At 44.6% G+C, this 19,349-nt stretch overlaps 1 protein-coding gene across 2 annotated transcripts in view; it reads right to left on the bottom strand.

The window, feature by feature from the left end:
• TNFRSF10B (TNF receptor superfamily member 10b) overlaps positions 1–19,349 on the bottom strand; it is a 30,666-nt gene that overhangs the window by 10,855 nt on the left and 462 nt on the right. For both annotated transcript variants that reach the window (XM_032288529.1, XM_032288530.1), the window contains exon 2: positions 9,931–10,033. In XM_032288529.1, coding sequence (XP_032144420.1) covers positions 9,931–10,033 — 103 coding nt within the window. The remainder of the gene's footprint in view (positions 1–9,930; positions 10,034–19,349) is intronic.

The raw sequence follows: 19,349 nt of genomic DNA on the forward strand, positions 1-19,349 counted from the left end.
CAAGACTTTCAAAAAACATTTGTCTACTCATCCAAGAAGCTCAATTATCTCCAAGTGGAATAAGTTAAAAGAGAACTACACTGAGACACATTATAGTCAAATGGACAAAAGCCAACACAAACAGAAAATCTTGAAAGCAGCAAGTAGCCCACTCAGTATGTACAAGGGAATCTCTATAAGGTTATCGGCTAATTTTTCACCTGGAACCACAGAGGCCAGAAGGGAGTGGGTAACATATTTAAAGAGCCAATAAACAAAAACACAAACACAAAATCCTGCAACCAAGAATTTGATATCCAGCAATACTGCCATCCAAGAATGAAGAAGAAATTGAGACATTCTTAGATAAACAAAAGATAATGGAGCACATTACCAGTAGATCTGCCCTGTGAAACGCTAAAAGGAATCCTTTAGGTAGAAATGAAATGACATTAGGTAATAGCTCGAAGGCATATGAAGAGATAAAGAACACTGGAAAAGGTAACTACATAGGTAAATAAATATAAATGCCAGTATGCAGCCACTCAGGCTGCTATAATAAAATACCATAGGCCAAGTGGCTTAAACAATAGACACTTATTTCTCATAGTTCTGGAGATGGCCACCATCTTGCGGTGCATTCACGTAACCTCTTCCTTGTGCACACAAGGAGAGAGAGAGAGACAGAGGGAGAGAGGGAGAGAAAGTTGTCCAGCATCTTTTCTTAAAAAGGCACTAACCCCATTATGAGGGCCCCACCCTCATGACCTCACCTAAACCAAATTACTTCCCAAAGGCACCATCTCCAAATACTATTGCATGGGATGGCAAGACTTCAACATATGATTGTGGGAGACATAATTCAGTCTATAGCACAGTATTATGCTGCTTTTGGTTTGTAAATCATCTTGTTTACTTATATGCTTTAAAGAGCAAATGCAGAAAATGGTAATTACAAATTGATGTTAATGAGCACAGAATGTACAAGGATATGATCTAGGACAACAAGATGAAGGAGGAAAGATGGAGAGGTACAGGAGCACAGTGTTTGCATGCTATTGAAATTATGCTGATATTATTCACACTAAGCTCGAGCCCATCTAGAAAGGGGCGAGTGGGTCCCCACACCCACCCTGTCTGATTTCCCCATTTTAGTACGTATAATTGGAATAGACATACTCAGCAGCTGGCACAATCCCCACCTTCATCCCCGGACATGTGCACTGAAGACTATTAAGGTGGAAAAGACCAGGTGGAAGCCATCAGACTTGCATTTACTTAAAAACATAGTAAATCAAAAGCAATACCAGATGGGCATGGTGGTTCATGTCTCTAATCCCAACACATTGGGAGGTCAAGGCAAGAGGATTGCTTGAGGCCAAGGGTTTAAAATCAGCCTGGGCAACATAGTGAGACTCCATGTGTACACACACATACAAAATTATCCAGGTGTGATGATGGTACATGCCTGTAGTCTTAGCTGCTCAAGAAGCTGAGGCAGGAGGATCGCTTAAGCCCAGGAGTTTAAGCTACAGTGGGCTATGATTGTGCCACTGCACTTCAGCCTGGGTGACAAAGTGATACTCTGCCTGTAAAGCATAAAAAAACAAAAGCAATACCACATTCCTAGAGGGATTGCAGAGACCATTACCACCATCCAAGATGCATCTGTGGTGATTCCCACTACATGCCCATTGAACTTGCCTATTTGGCCTGTGCCAAAGACAGATGGATCTTGGTGAATGACAGCGGATTATCATAAGCCTAACCAGGTGGTAATTCCAGTTGCAATTGCTGTACCCGATATGGTTTCATTGCTTGGGCCAATTGCTACATCCTGGTACCTGGTATACAGATATTGAACTGGCAAATGCTTTGTTCTTCATACTTGTCAGTAAAGACTTTCAGAAGGAGTTTGCTTTCAGTTGGCAAGGTCAGCAATATACCGTCAGTATCGTATTTCAGGGATGCATCAACTTGCAGCCCTATGTCATAATTTAATTTGCAGGAATCTTTTTTTTTTTTCTGGAGACAGAGTCTCACTCTGTTGCCCAGGCTGAAGTGCAGGAGTACAGCACGATCTCATCTCACTGCTGCAACCTCCGCCTCCTGGGTTCAAGCGATTCCCATGTCTCAGCCTCCTGAATAGCTGGGATTACCCATGCATACCACATCTGGCTAATTTTTGTATTTTTAGCAGAGATGGGGTTTCGCCATGTTGGCCAAGCTGATCTTTAACTCCTGGCCTCAAGTGACCAATCCACCTTGGCCTCCCAAAGTGCTAGGATTACAGGCATGAGCCACCATATCTGGCCTGCAGGGATACTGATCGCAGTTCCCTTCCACAAAATGTCACAAAAGATGATCCATTACATTGATGGCATTATGCTGAGTGAACCTCATGAGCAACAAGTAGCAACTACTCTAGACTTACCGGGAAGGCATTTGCATGTCAGAGGGTGGGAAACAAATCTGACAACATTTCCAGGGCCTTTTACCTCAGTGAAACAAATTCCTAGTTGATGAATGCTATGGGGCACAAAGTATTCCTTCTATTCTAAGATATTCTAAGATAAAAGATAAATTGTTATATCTGCCACCCCCACTCCCTACAACCAAGAAAATGATACAATGCCTAGTGTGCTCTTTTTGATTTTCATGGCAGCATAGCTCTCATTTGGGTGTGTTACTCTGGCCTATTTATCATGTGACCTGAAAATGTGCTAGTTTTGAGTGGTGCTCAGAACAAGAGAAGGCTCTGCAACAGGTCCAGGCTGCTGTAGACATTTTTCCGTCACTTGGGCCATATGCAGACCCAATGGTGCTTGAAGTATTGGTGGCAGATAGTAATCCTATTTTGAACCTTTGGTAGCCCCCTCTAGGTCAACCACAGCACAGGCCCTTAGGTTTTTGAGCAAAGACTTGCCATGCTCTGCAGATAACTACTCTCCTTTTGAGAAACAGCTCTTGGCTTGTTTCTAGGCCTTAGTGCAGACTGAATGGTTATCCATAGGCCAGCAAATTACTCTGACCTGACTGTCCATCTTGAACTGAGTGTTAATTTGCCTACCAAGCCATACATCTGGGCAAGTGCAGCCTAAAATTTCCATTTCCATCTTCAAATGGAATTGGCATATATACAAAATTGGGCTTAAGTAGGCCCTGACGGTGCAAGAAAGTTACATGAAGAACTGGCCCAAGTGCCCATGATCCCCATTCCTGTGACATTACTTTCTTTTGCCCAGGCTGCACTTACGGCCTCATACGGAATTCCCTATGGCCAGTTGCCAGAAGAAGAGAACACTTGGGCCTGGTTTAGAGATGGTTCTGCACCATGGACAGGTCACACTCAGAAGTGGACGTCTACAGCATCACATCCACTGTCTGGGCCATCCCTGAAGGACAATGGTGAAAAGAAATCTTCTAGGCTGGGCACAAGGTCTTATGCTGGTAATTCCAGCACTTTGGGAGGCCAAGGTGGGCAGATCACCTGAGGTCAGGAGTTTGAGACCAGACTGGCTGACATGGCAAAACCCTGTCTCTACTAAAACTACAAAAATTAGCTCGGTGTGGCGGCACGGCTATAATCCCAGCTACTCAGGAGGCTGACGCAGGACAATCTCTTGAACCCGGGAGGCAGAGGTTCCAGTGAGCCCAGATTGTGCCACTGCACTCCAGCCTGGGCAACAGAGTGAGAATCCAACTCAAAAAAAAAAAAAAAAAAGGCTGGGTGCAGTGGCTCATGCCTGCAATCCCAGCACTTTGGGAAGCTGAGGTGGGTGGATCACTTGAGATCAGGAGCTGAAGACCGGCCTGACCAACATGGTGATACCCCATCTCTACTAAAAATACAAAATTAGCCAAATGTGGTGGCACAGGTCTGTAATCCCAGCTACTCAGGAGGATGAGGCAGGAGAATCACTTGAACTCAGAAGGCGGATACCGCAGTGAGCTGAGATTGCACCATTACACTCCAGCCTAGCGACAAGAGTGAAACTGTCTTTTAAAAAAAAAAAAAAAAGAAAAAGAAAATCCTCCCATGGGGCAGAACTCTGAGCAGTGCACCTGGTTGTTCATTTTGCTTAGAGCGAAGAATGGCTAGACCTGCAGTTATATACTGATTCATGAGCTGTGGTCAATGATTTGGCTGGATGGTCAGAGACTCAGAAGGCAAATGATAACAAGGAAGTCTGGAAAAGAGGTGTGTGGACAGACCTCTCTGAATGGGTAAAAAACATGAAGATGTTTGTCCCCCATATGACACAAATATCTTCACAAAACGTGATCTCAGCAGGGAAGAATTTTGAATAATCAGGTGGAGAGAATGACCTGTTCTGTGGATAGCAGCCAGCTTCTTTCCCCAGCCACCCCTATCACCACTCAATGGGCTCATGAACAAAGTGTGCACAGTGGCAGGGATGGAGGTTATGGATGGGCTTAACAACATGGATTTCCCTCACCAAGGCCAACCTGCCTGTAGCTGCTACCGAGTGCCCAATCTATAGGCAGCAGAGGCCAACACTGAGTCTCTGACATAGCACCATTCAGAGGGTCAATCTGCCAGGTATCTGGTGGCAAGTTGATTCTCACACTGAACCATTTCTATCATGGAGGGGGCCTCATTTTTGCTGGAAGAGGAGCTTATCCTGCATATAGACTTGCCTTCCCTGCACACAATGCTTCTGTCAAAACTATCCTCTGTGGACTCACAGAATGCCTCATCCACAGTCAGGGTATTCACATAACATTGCTTCTGATTGAGGTACTCACTTCACGGCAAATGAAGAGCCCATTGTAATGGGCCTGTGCTCATGGAATTCACTGGTCTTACCATGTTCCTCACCATCTCAAAGCTGTTGGCTTGACAGGATGGTGAAATATGATCTTTTGAAGACTCATGTGTAATGTCAGCTGGGTGGCAGTACCTTGCAGGGCTGCAACAAGGTTCTCCAGGAGACTGTCTATGCTTTGAATTATCATCCAATACATGGGGTTGTTTCTTCCATTGCTAGGATTCCCGTGTCCAGGAATCTAGGGGTGGAAGTGGGAATGGCCCCACTCCACATTACTCTTAGTGACCTGTTAGCAAAATTTTTGCTGCCTGGTTCCTCAACATTACACTTTGCTAGAGCTCTGAGTTTCAGAGGGAGGAATGATTCCATGAGGAGACACAATAGTGATTCCATTTAACTTGAAATTAATACTGCCACTTGCCCACTTTGGGTTCCTCATGCCTCTAAGTCAACAGGCAAAAACCAGTTACACAAACCCTGTGGGCTGGATTGATTGGTTCTGACCACCAAGGGGAAATTGGACTGTTATTCCACAATGGACGTAAGGAAGAGGATGTCTAGAATCAGGAGATTCCTTAGGGCATCTCTTAGTGTTACCATGCCTGGTGATTAAAGTCAATGGAAAACCACAACAGCCCAATTAAGGCAAGACCACTAATAGCTCAGACCCTTCAGGAATGAAGGTTGGTTCAGTCTACCAGGCATAGAGCCATGACCAGTGAGGTGCTTAGCGAGAGCACAGGGAATACAGAATGCAGAGTGAAAGAAGCTTGTTATAAATACCAGCTACGACATGACCAGCCAAGGAAACAAGGATTGTAATCGTTATTTCTTCCTTATTGTGTTACATGTGTGTGCTCACATGTAAATGTATGTTAAGCAAATATCTGTGTTTTCCTCCTTCTCTTATCCCCTTGTTATGTGACATAAGATATTTGAATGTGTATCATAGTATTTAAGTACTGTTCACTTTGTAGTATTTATGTTCCGAGGGTATCAGGGAGAGGGGTAAACGCCACTCAAGGACTTTGCATCCTCTTCTGGAGAAAGGGTTAGTGCATTTTCAGTTGTATACAGGATAGCTGTATTATGTTAGGTGGAAATATAATCTTGTTATTGCTGTTACTTGGAGATTAAGTTTGGTTTAAAAGAACTTCAAATCTTTAAAAATTCTGTATTACTCAGGGCTCTCTAGAGCAGAGGTCTCCAATGTTTTTGACACCAGGAACTGGTTTCCTGAAAGACAATTTTTCCACGGACTGGAGTTGGGTCATGGGGGTGGTTTCAGGATGATTCACGCACATGACATTTATTGTCACTGTATTTCTATTATTACTGCATTATAATATTTAATGAAATAATTATACAACTCACCATACTGTAGAATCAGTGGGAGCCCTGAGCTTGTTTTCCTGCAAATAGACGGTCCCATCTGGGGGTGATGGGAGACAGTGCCAGATCATCAGGTATTAGATTCTCATAAGGAGTGCTCAACTGAGATCCCTTGCATGTGCATTTCACAGCAGGGTTCGCGCTCCTATGAGAGTCTAACACTGCCGCTGATCTGACAGCATGCACAGCTCAGGCGGTAATGCTCACTCTCCTGCAGCTCACCTCCTGCTGCACAGTCTGGTTCTTAACAGGCTACAGCCAGTACTGGTCCATGGCCTGGGGGTTAGGGGCCCCTACTTGAGAGAGAGAGAGATTTATCCTTAGGAACTGGTTCACATAACTATGGGGGTTGGCAAATTCAAAAGGTATAGGATAGGCCAACAGAGAAGAGTCACAGCTCAGGTCCGAAGGCTGCCTGCTGGCAGAACGCGCTCTTTCTTGGTAGAGGTCAGTCTTTTTTCTATTGAGGCTTTCAACTGATTGGATGGGACCTGCGAACATGATGGGGGTAATCTGCTTGACTCAAAGTCCACTGATTTAAATGTTAATCCCATCTAAATAAATAAATAAATAAATAATCTTCACAGAAACATCTAGGATAACACTTGGCCAAGAATCTGGGTAACCAAGTTGACACACAAAATCAACCATCACAAGTCAACCTTGCGGGACACATATGCACGACCTGAAGATCTACGTTAGTGGTCACGCAGCATGCACAAATGTGATCTATGGCAGCGACAACGGAAAGCTGGAGAGACGGAGCGGTGCAGGAGCACAGTGTTTGGACTGCAGTGAAATTATGTCGGTATTATAAAACTACCTTTTTAGACACTGAAGAAGGTCATTGTAATCTTGAAGGAAAGCAGTAAGAAAATAAATTTTAGGCTGGGTGCACGGCTCATGCCTGCAATCTCAACACTTTGAGAGGCCGAGGCAGGTGGATGACTTGAAGTCAGGAGTTTGAGACAGCCTGACCAACATGGTAAAACCCTGTCCCTACAAAAAATACAAAAATTATCCAGGCTTGGTGGCTACTCCCTGTACTCAGGAGGCTGAGGCAGAAAAATCGCTAGAATCTGGGAGCCACAGGCTGCAGTGAGCTGAGATCGCAGCCTGGGTAACAGATCAGATTCTGTCTCCAAAAAAAAAAAAAATATATATATATATGTGATATATATCTTTAAGACATATTAAAATAAGTATATGTTAAAATATATATATTTATTAAATGTATATATACTTATACAACAATATATTTCAGAAAAAATGAAAATGCATTTAAAAATATGCAGAAAAGAAAAGGAGTCAAAACGGTACATGCCAAGAAATAAAGTTTTTTCAAAAAGTGGTAAGGGAGGAACAAAATATATATAAGACATAAAGAAAGCAAATAGCTGAAGAGCAGAATAAAATCCTTTCTTGTCAGTAACTGTGATAACTGAAAATAGTTGAAACTCTGCAATTAAAAGGCGGAGCTTAGCAGAATGAGTAAAAACAAAAGGAAAAAATAGACCATAACCTATCTATATGCTATCCACAACATTTCTGAATTATCTTTACTAATACTGAAAGATACTCCAAAAAACCCAACTTACACAAACCTTACTTAATAATGTATCACGATGATAGTGATTCATTTCGCTGATAAAAATGTGATTATTTAATAATAGTGTTGGGCAACTAAAAGGTGGCTGGAAAACAATAAAGTGTTTTCCTTACTCTCCTCTTATAAGAAAATAAAGTCCAGATGGCTCAATGACTTAATTATAACATAGGAAACCACAAAATGACTGGAAATATATATGACAATTTTTTTTTTTTGAGACATAGTCTCACTGTCACCCAGGTTGAAGTGCAATGGCGCAATCTCAGCTCACTGCAACCTCTACCTCCTGAGTTCAAGTGATTCTCCTGCCTCAGCCTCCCAAGTAGCTGGGATTACAGGCACATGCCACTACACCCAGCTAATGTTTGTATTTTTAGTAGAGACGGGGTTTCACCATATTGGTCAGCCTGGTCTTGAACCCCTGGCCTCAAGTGATTTACCCCTCTTGGCCTCCCAAAGTGCTAGGATTATAGGTGTGCGTCACCATGTCTGTCCTTGTATGGGAATTTTTATTAGAAGTTTGGATGTGGCACAGTGGCTGACGCCTATACCCAACACTTTGGAAGGCCAAGGTGAGAGGCTCTCTTAAGCACAAGTGGTTGAGGCTACAGTGAGCTATGATCCTGTTGCCGCACTCCAGCCCGGGCAACAGAGTGAAATCCTATAATCTGTAAGAATTCATGTGACTCAATTATTTGAAAAAAAGAAAGCTAACCTCTTACTACGAGTGAAGAAAGCCTAGCAGAACCAGTGTACACATGATATCTGTGTCATTAACAGATTCCTGACCTCATTCACAGCATTTCGAGGAGTTTCCACGTCTCAGTCCTTGGCACTTGCTGTGGGCTGCTCCCTGCGGCTGGAAGGGCATCTCCCCTCTAGGATGGAAGTTCTGTGGACTGCTCCTGCTCAGCCCTTTGCAGTCCTGTCTCCCTGGCCTATCATCTCTGAGAGCAAATCCTAATGGGCTCAGCTGTGCCCCTCCTTCTCAGTATTTACAGCTTCTTCCTGGTAGACACCCCCAAGACAGAGGCTTCAAGCGTCACCTATGTGCTAGAATCCCCAAATGTGCACTGCTTGCCCTGCCACACACTGTCCCTGCAGAGGCTCAAGTTACCCTGAGCAGTTGAATTTGGTGCTTCTTCGTCCTCATTCCCCACACGTCATCCATCCACACTCCAAATACGTCTTGAGTCCTTCCTATTCCCCTCCAGCTCTCTGGTCTTGACCCCCAACTGCAGCAGTAGGTGCATTTACAGATGAGTTTCAGGCTAGGTTCTTCCTTCTCCATGCTCTGCTCCTGACAAGCCCATGTATGCAATGAGGGTGTGCCCTCAGGCAGGCCTTTCCTGTGGCCCTTAGTCAAGAAAAAGAAATGCAAATTTGTAAACGAATTTTAAAAACCACTGCTTGCTACACCTGCCAGCTCAGGAGCATGCAACAATCAATTCCTAACTCACACACGCGGTGGGGAAAGAGGGAAAGAAGTGAGAGGCGAACACAACAGTCAAGCACACCTCAGGTGAGGTTCCTGCTCCCTCTCTGGGGGCTCAGATGACATCGCGGGACACCACAGAACATCCCAGAGGAGCGCTTCACACCCTCCACCTGCTTCCTGTCTTGCTCCGATTCAGTCTCGGAGTAAGCACTCAAGATGCACATCCAATGCTGGTGGCCCTCTGCTGAAAACATCTCAGGGACATCCATCACTCACTAAACAAAATCCAACTTCTGTGTGGGATCTGCCCCCACCTATCTCTCCCCACAGCAGCCCCCTGCCGTTGCTCCATCTTCCCCAACCCCTGCCCCCGGCAACTGTTTCTTTGGAAGCCTCCTGGGAGCACTCTTTCTGGCTCTCTGCACCTCTGGCCCTGCCCACCTCTGGATGTCAGCCCAAAGTCACCATTGCCTGGAGGCCTTACCAGCCCCATCTCTGTCCCACTCAAGTCTCCCTCAAGGTTTCTATCAGTCTCTTTGGCTGTCTCATTCATTCGTGTGTTTTGATACCAGCCCGGCAGGAAGGCTCCAGGAGGACAGGGCCTCATGCTGGAGGGACCCAATGCTTCTTTGTGGAATGAAGAACCAGGAAGTGCAAAGGAGAAGCTCGTGGAGACAAGGGGAGGAGGGGCAACGATCAGAGACCCATCTTGAACATACCAGGCGGACACAATCCATATGTGGCGCTGAACCTCTGTTGTGGGGCCACTCCCTGCCGGGGAGCTAGGTTTTGTTGGGTGACTGGAACAGAGTCGGCTGAGACCTGTGGGGACAAAGCAGGGATGGGTGTGAGTGGCTTCCAGACCTCACGACTCCCAGGATCCGTCTCATATCCCTTCACCCCAGGCAAGCAAACTAAACAGAACCTTCATCTTTCTTGCAGCTGTCACTCTCAAACATTCTTTTGTGTTCGTTTGACCCTTCGCATTTCAGGGAAGGCCAAGTAACATACACTTGAAAAACTCTTCTAAACATGTTTATTCCAGAAAGTGTGGGGAAGGAAAGTTTTTAGAAGAATACACAAACCACGCGTGATATTCTCAACTAAAGATAGCATCCATTAATATGTTATCTCATTTAGTTCCACTATTTTCCCATAGGTGTACATATGCTCTCTCTCTCTCTCTCTCTTATTCTCTCTCTCACCTGTGTGAGACTACACACACAGACACAGGCACACATAAATGTTTTTACAAATGGGGGTTATAATATAGAAAATTTTTTAAAAATTGGGATATAAAATCAAACATTAAATAAGGAACTTCTGATTTTAAAAGGTGCCTGACATACAGACCCATGGTTAGATCAGAGAGCCCAGAAATGAACTTGCACATACAGCCATGCATTGCTCAATATTGTTCTGAGAAAAGGGTCGTTAGGTGATTGCGTGTGTGAACATCAGAGAGTGTGCTTACACAAGCCTAGATGCTGTAGCCTGCGACACATCTGGCCTATACAGCCTCTTGCTCCTAGGCTACAAACCTGTGCAGTGTGTTACATAACTGTGTGGAACCACCATCATATATGTACTCTGCTGTTGACAGAAATGTTGTTATGTGGTGCGTGACTGCATATGATCAAGTAATTTTTGACAAAGGCACCAAGACCATTGAATAAGGTGAGGACAATCTTTTCAAAAAATGGTCTTGGGAAATCTAGATATTAACTCATCATGAAATAATGACCTTGGACCCTTAACTTACATAAATACAAAAAATTAACTCAAAATGAATCAAAAATCTAACGTAAGAGTGAAAACCCTAAAACTTCTAAGAAAATATGGGAATAATTCTTCATGACCTTGGATTTGAATCGTTCATTGGTAGTGTATAGATATGCAACTGATTTTTCCTGTTGATTTTGTATTCTGCTTCTTTGATGAATTCATTTTAAGTACTGTTAAAGAAAAATTTAAAAACACACTTCAGATATACCCCAAGGCCAATCTTATATAACCATGTAGCCAAAACTTAAGACATCCTGATATCCCTGAAACACCAGCTGTAATCATAAAAAAGCCCCACAAAATGTAAGCTTTATATCTTTGTCATGAGTTTCAGTGAAATTAAACCAAGCACCTATAGAAAAATCAGCTTAAACAGCTCTGATTGTCTTTAAAAAGAATGTAAATTTTTAAGTCAATCATGAAATTGTCAAAATACATCCTCCTTTATAAACTGTCCTATACCCGCTGTAAGGCAAGTATCTTACTACTTGATTTGAAATCTCCCGGACTGTAATCTATACTGTCTCTTACTGTACAACTGTAAATTTCTAAATTTTAAAAATTTGATATGATTTTATTTTTGGCAGTTTAATTTTTTGTGCAATCTTTCGGATTTTCTACCAGTGAGATCCCATCACCTGGAAACACAGATTATTCTACTTTTTCCTTTACAGTTCAGATGCTTTTATTTCTTTTTCTTGCCTAATTGCTTTGGCTAGAACTTCCAAGCTATGAGGTTTTCTTACATGGCTTTTATGACATTGTGGAATTTTCCTTTTATTCTTAGTTTGCTGAGTGTTTTCATCATGAAAGGGCTTTGAATTTTGTCAAAGGCTTTCTCTGTATCAATTGAAATGATCATGTGTCTTTTTCCCCTTCATTCTATTAATGCAATGTATTACACTGTTCAGTTTTCATTTGTTGAAACATTCCTACATTCCAGACATAAATCCAACTTGGTCATGGTGTGTAATCCATTTAAGGTACTGTTGAATTCTCTGTTAGTGTTTTGTTAAGGATTTTTGCATCAATTAGGGATATTGGTATGTAGCTTTATTTTCTTGTAGTATCGTTCTCTGCTTGGATATCAGAGCAATCCTGGCCTCACAAAAAGAGTCAAGAAAGTTTTTGAAAGAGTTTGAGAAGTAGTGGTATTAGCTCTTCATTAAAAGCTTATTGGAATTCACTAGTGAAGTCTGTCAGTTTAATAGTTTTGAAGAATCAATGTTGGTTTTGCTGATTTTCTCTATGGTTTTTCTTTCTTTCTTTGAGACAGAGTCCCACTCTGTTGCCCAGGCTGGAGTGCAGTGGCGTGATATTGACTCACTGCAACCTACATCCCTGGGGCTCAAGTGATCCTCCCACATCAGCCTCCCAAATAACTGGGATCACAGGAGTGCACCCCAACATCAGGCTCGTTTTTTCACTTTTTGTAGAGACAGGGTTTTGCTGTATTCAGTCTGGTCTCAAACTGCTGGCCTCAAGTGATCCTCCTGTCTTGGCCCCGCAAAGTGCTCAGATTATAGGCATGAGCCACCATGTCCAGCCTCTGCTGTTTTTCTATTCTCTATTTTATTTCTCTTCTAATAATTATTATTTCCTTTATAATGCTAACTCTGGGTTTGGTTCATTCTTTTTCTAATTTCTAAATTTGTAAACTTAGTTTGTTGATTTAAGATCTTTCTTTTTTAATTAAACCATTTCTGGCTATAAATATCATCGGTGGAATCAAATAGCATATATGATTTTCTTTCTGGTTTCTTTCACTCAGCATAATTATTTGAAGTTCGGTCATATTATCATGTGCGTCAATATTCCATTTCTTTTTATTACTGAGTTGTATGGCAGAAATAATATGGTATATTATTATAAAATGTAGGAGACTTGAAATAATTGGATTCATTCATCTCCACTACTCATTCTTTCTGCTATAGTTGTCTCAGGTATGTACATATGTTATAAACCCTACAAAGTGTTATAGTGTTATATTACTTGATAGTGAATATTTTCAAGAAATTAAGAGGAAATGATCATTCTTAATATGTGCATTCATGTCTCTATTCCTGATGATCTTCCTTCTTTCCTTAAGATCCATTTTTCTGACCAGGTAAAGTGGCTCATGCCTGTAATCCCAGCACTTTGGGAGGCCAAGGCGGGTGGATCACCTGAGATCAGGAGTTCGAGACCAGCCTGGCCAACATGGTGAAAACCCCGTCTCTACTAAAAATACAAAAATTAGCTGGGCATGGTGGCGGACACCTGTAATCCCAGCTAGAAGGCAGAGGTTGCAGTGAGCCAAGATTGCACCATTGCACTCCAGCCTGGGTGACAAGAGCAAAACTCTGTCTCAAAAAAGAAAAAAAAAAATCCATGCTTCCATTTCATTTCACCTCTACTCAGATTGAAATCTTTTAGCATTTTGTGTACTGCAGGTCTGTAAGCAATGATGTATCCATACTGTCTCCAACAGCACATTCAGGTTCCTAATTTTTTTTTTTTTTTTTTTTTGAGACAGAGTCTCACCGTGTCACCTGGGCTACAATGCAGTGGCACGATCTCAGCTTACTGCAACCACCGCCTCCCAGGTTCAAGCAATTCTCTTGCCTCACTATCCCAAGTAGCTGAGATTACAGACGTAAGCCACAATGCCCCGCTAATTTTTTCTATTTTTAGTAGAGACAGGGGTTTTACTATTTTAGCCAGGCTGGTCTTGAACTCCTAATCTCAGGTGATCAGCCCACCTCGGCCTCCCAAAGTGCTGGGAATACAGGCATGAACCATCGTGCCGAGCCTCAGGCTTCTAATTCTTAAAGCCATTTATGCCCATTTACTCCATCTTATTTGGTAAGGACCTCAGCCAAGTCTCAGATTAGGAACACTAGAATCCACCAGTAACCTCTTTCCTCTTCTTACCAAACCCACTGCATCACTGGCCTGCGTTATCATCATCATTTCCCTCAGGTCAGCCTCAGCTGCCACTTGCCTCCTTCACAATAACGCAACCTGACCCACCTTAATCACTAGAACCCATCCCAAATGCTACCCAGGCCACACCGGAGGTCACTCACCTAATCCACTCTGTACCGGGTGAACAATGATCTTTGAAGTTCGGGTCTAGTGGGGAATGTCCCCAGTGAAAACTTGACAAAAGCCTGATAACTCTGGGCCTGGGCGATCCTTCGCCTTTTTTCAGATCATCTATTCTGTCCTCGACCTGCCTGCAACCCTCTCCACCTCTCACGTTTAACACACTCTATGAGCGAGCAGGCTGAGGGCACAACATCCATGTTAGTGCAGCTTCCTAGTCCACATCACTCATTCATTCACTCAGGGAAGGCACGTAGGCGCCTGGTGACCACACATGCAAGGAGCCATGGAGTATCAGGAACACGGCGTGGCCCTCCCTTTCCTTAGTACAGTTTCCATTCACAGAAGCTGAGGCACTGCCATCATGAACCTAAAGTCCATGAACATGCAAAGAGACTGGAGGGGCTGCCTGGGGAGAGGCGACAAATGCCATCGGTGGCAGGGACAATAGTGGACATAGAGGAAAGAGTTCACACAGACAGAATCCCAGACAGACAGGAGGCCAATGTAATGGGGAAGGGGAGTAAAAACAAGAAATGTACTGCTGAATTAATATTGTAATATGATTATGAAACGTAGGAGACTTGAAATAATATAGATCCATTCATCACTATTCATTCTATCTGCTGTGCAGGACAAGGCTGTGCAGTCTGTGGGCCTCTCTGATTTCAAGGGAATGGGCATGTGGCCAGAGATGTGTGGCTGTGTGGGTCCACAGATGTGGGCTCACGGGGGTGTGAGGGTGTGGGCATGGTTAGGAGAGAGAAGGAAAACAAAAAAGGGGGAGGCCAGGCGCTTGGCTTATTTCAGTTCTTGCCCCATTGAATTCTACAGACCCTGTCTCCTCCCGGAAATGAGTCACTGGCGGGGTTTCCTCGTCTTGTGACTCATCCACCTGTGACTCGGTTTGCTTTTACCAAGTTTGAGACTAATGCCTGCTAATGTTTCTGGTCACAAATTAACCCAAGTAAGCTCTTCCTTCTTCTCTGGGTCACCCACATGCTTACAACTGCCCTGGGTAATCACAGTGCTTAAAACACAGAACTTGAAACACATGCTTTGATTAGTACAATCATTATCCTCAGTGTTGGTTTTAAGCAAACCATATTATACTGGCCAAAATACCATGACCTGGAGCCTTGAGATTGCTCAGGCTTCCTCTGTCAGAGTCCAATATGGAGGGATGACATCTCTGGTGCCAGCAACGTGGCTCTGGAGGTGGGAGAGGTGACAGTGGTAGGACCTCATGCTTCCTGAGAGTTATTTAGCTCCCTGCCGTCACCTGCTCCATCGGGCTGTGGGCTCCAGGGAGCAATATTCACACAGGGCTCATCTGTCCTTCTCCCACCCATGCACAGACTTTCCCAGAGTAAAGGGCTGCTCATCTACCTGATGAATGAATCACTTCCCCGCCGAGCACAGGCAGTGAGACTAGCTGTGGCCTCAGCTCACTGCGTAAGGATAGGCTCCAGCTGCACCAGAGACAGAGGACCCTGTAGAGCTGTGTAGACTGTTGAGAATCACAGGCAGGAGCTCCCAGAGGCCAAGTGCAGAGCAGAGACTGGGGGAAGCAGCTGCCCAGAGGACTCCGGATCCATGCAGAGGACACGTCTAGTGTCTGCTGAGACTGACTCTGGGTGCCTGAGAGAAAGCCACCCTAGGGAGGAGAGACCACCAGACACAGTGGATGGGCCAGGATTGTGGCCCACTCAGGGCTGGGAGCACTGCATGTTCCCCTTCCCACAGTGGACAGACAGACCGCATGCCACAGGTGCTGGCTAGTTACCATCAGAAGTTGACCACTGTACCCCTAGTAGTTAACTAAATGAGCCCCTGAATAAGGCAACTGCACACAACGTATAGTTATAACTAGTTAAAAGCTAGTGTTGGAGGAGCAAACTGATCCTCAGTTTTCTAATTGTGACCAGAATAATATCCAAAACACTTCGAAGCAACCTCAATGAAGTTCAGTACCCAAAAAAGCAAAATTCACAATGTCATGCAATAAAAAAGTACTATGAATGGGCTGGGTGCAATGGCTCATGCCTGTAGTCCCAGCACTTTGGGAAGCTGAGGCAGGTGGATCACAAGGTCAGGAGTTCAAAACAAGCCTGGCCAAGAGGGTGAAACCCCGTCTCTACTAAAAATACAAAAATTAGCTGGGCGTGGTGGCAGGTGCCTGTAATCCCAGCTCCTTGGGAGGCTGAGGCAGAGAATCACTTGAACTCAGGAGGTGGAGGTTGCAGTAAGCCAAGTTCATGCCACTACACTCCAGCTTGGGTGAGAGAACGAGTCTTAAAAAAAAAAAAAAAACAAACTATGCATGAAAAAAGACAGAAAATGTCCCTACAGGCAGGGGAAAAAAATGCAATCAATAGACACAGTGGCAGTAATAACAGATATAATGGCATGGATAGATTAAAAAACTTAAAACAGGTCATCTAAAGCTTACAAATAAACTCAAGGATCTTAAAAAACAAAACAATAACAACACCAAAATCACAGGTCGGACATGGTGGCTCAGGTCTGTAATTCCAACACTTTGGGAGGACAAGCTGGGAGGATTCCTGAGCCTGGGAATTTGAGACCAGCCTGGGCAACATGGTGAAACCCACTCAGTCTATACTAAAAATACAAAAATTAGCCAGCTGTGGTGGCAAGTGCCTATGATCCCAGCTACTTAGGAGGCTGAGGTGGAAGGATCACTTGAGCCCAAGAGATTGAGGCTACATTGAGCCCTGACTGCGTCACTGCACTCCAGCCTGGGTGACAGAGGCCTGACCTCATGTGACCCTGTCTCAAAAAAGAAAAACACAAAGATGATCAGGAAATAGATGGAAGATACTAAAAAGGCCAAAAGAGAACCTCTAAAGTTTAAAAAATATATTTCTGATATATGGTAGAAGACATTAACAGCAGGTTAGCTTCTGCAGAAGCAGATCAATGAGCCCTCGCTAGGAACTATCCAAAGTGAAACATAAAAAATGATTGGGGGGAGAAAAAGAACAGATACTAAGTTAGCTCTGATACAAAAACTGACATTCTAACATAAATGTAAGAAAAAACAGGAAGAGACAGATTATTTAAAGAAATAATGGCTGAAAATCTTCCAAGTAGAACATAAACTCTAAAACCCCAAATCCAAGAGATTCAACATAACTCTGTTGTGGCTTTCTTTACAGAAAAATCTTACAAGTAGAACATAAAGTGTAAAATTAAAAATCCAAGAAATTCAACCCAACCCTGTTGAGGCTTGCGCCCTCCCCTCCCCCCCCCCCCCCCCTCCTCCCCGGCTAATTTTGTATTTTCAGTATAGAAACTCCTGACCTCAAGAGATCGAGACCATCCTGGTCAACACAGTGAAACACCGTCTCTACTAAAAATACAAAAAATTAGCTGGGCATGGTGGCGCGTGCCTGTAATCCCAGCTACTCAGGAGGCTGAGGCAGGAGAATTGCCTGAACCCAGGAGGCGGAGGTTGCGGTAAGCCGAGATCGCGCCATTGCACTCCAGCCTGGGTAACAAGAGCGAAACTCTGTCCCAAAAAAAAAAAAAGAAACTCCTGATCTCATGCGATCCACTCACCTCGGCCTCCCAAACTGCTGGGATTACAGGCGTGAGCTATTGTGGCTTTCTTTACAAAAAAATCTCCAAGCAGAACATAAACTCTAAAACCCCAAATCCAAGAACTTCAACACAACCCAGCTGTGGCTTTCTTTACAGAAAAATCTTACAAGTAGAAAGAACATAAAGTCTAAAGCCAAAAATCCAAGGAATTCAACACAACCTTGGGCAAACAAACTAAGTCACTGCTAAGAAAAATCCTGGTTGATAAAGAGGTTTTACTAGTTTTCATAAAACGTGTTTAGAGATGTATTCATTTTCCACTCTTTGGAAAAGTTTGTCATATTTGGATTTCCTGTTCCTTGCATATTTGATTAAACTTCCTGTAAAAGTAAAAAAAAAAAAAAAAAAAAAAAGGAAAATCCTAAAAGCTGCCAGAGACCAAAGATCCACTATCCACAGAGAAGCTAGATGCCGGGGCAGCTGAGGCCCGCAGAAACCACAGCAGCAGGCGGAGGCAGAGGCCCCTGTACACCCGCTTCACCAGGACGGTTCCCACCCTCCCTCCACTCAGAGGTAAGAACAAGGACACACAGTGGTGTGAGGGAAGCAGTGAACTCAACATGAGGTGTGTAACAATATTCCAATACAACTCCAATGCTTCACAGCGACATTCTTCTGGGTCAACACTAGCATGCCCCCGACCTTACTTTCCCAGTTCCTCCCTTTAGGCCTGGGCTCACACACTTTCCCCCTCTGATCTGCGTTCTCCTCCGCTGTAAAATGTGACGATTCACCACCGCTCCCGGCCCCAGCTTCTGGCCCAGGCTGTGTTCCAAGTGTTGAGCACACCATGCTGTTCCCTACAGAACCGATCTTCCTTCCCTATTAACACAGAGACCTGCCTGGGGGTGGATAGAAAGGCCCTCCCCAGACCAAAATGCAACTGCTATCAAGGAGGTACGGCCCCAAGTGCCTGATTTAGGAAGACTTCCTCTTTCTAAATCTCGTTTCCCGAGGAACCCCAAAGAGTGGCACTGGCGGGAGCCCGGGCCAATGTGGAAAGAACTGCACGTGTTTTTGTCCTGAATATCTTTAGGCTCCACCCGCTTCGCGTGTGAGACGCATCACCCCCAGCTCCTGAAGGAAGCGGGAGCCCGGGTCTGGCTGCCAGATCGGGGTGTGATGAGCGGCCCCGTGCGCTTGGGGGCGCAGCCGCTAAGGAGGGGAAGGGGCCTCTTCAGCTGCGCCCGCGACCGCTCCTGCGCGCGCAACAGAACCAGGGGCTGCAGCGACCACAGAAGAGTTTCTGGCTGCAGACTTGTCTGTTCAAAGCGAACTGCAATAAGCATCTTTCGGAATTCATTCGAAGGCGAAAAGAAAAAGAAATTACGGCAGGAACTGAGCGAGGAAGGAAGGGAGGGAAAGAAAGGAAGAGAGAAAAAAGAGAGAGAGTTAAAGTCCGACGACCTCTCCGTGGCTTCACGCGGCTTCCAGGGAAATTCCCACCTGCCGCCCTCCCCCACCATTGGATTCGGGGATTTACCCCGAGCGAAGCGCGCGCTCTGCCCCCTCCTGGCCCGGGTCAGTCCTGCCCATCCCGGGACCCTGCTCTTCCCCAGACTCCGACGACGACGGGTACGTCTTGCCCGGACATGCCCGGCAGAAGGTGACCCAGGCCAGGCACCCCCGCCGTACCCCC

This window comes from Sapajus apella, unplaced genomic scaffold, assembly GCF_009761245.1.
Source record: "Sapajus apella isolate SASKATOON/1434 unplaced genomic scaffold, GSC_monkey_1.0 scaffold21, whole genome shotgun sequence".
Taxonomy (NCBI): domain Eukaryota; kingdom Metazoa; phylum Chordata; class Mammalia; order Primates; family Cebidae; genus Sapajus; species Sapajus apella.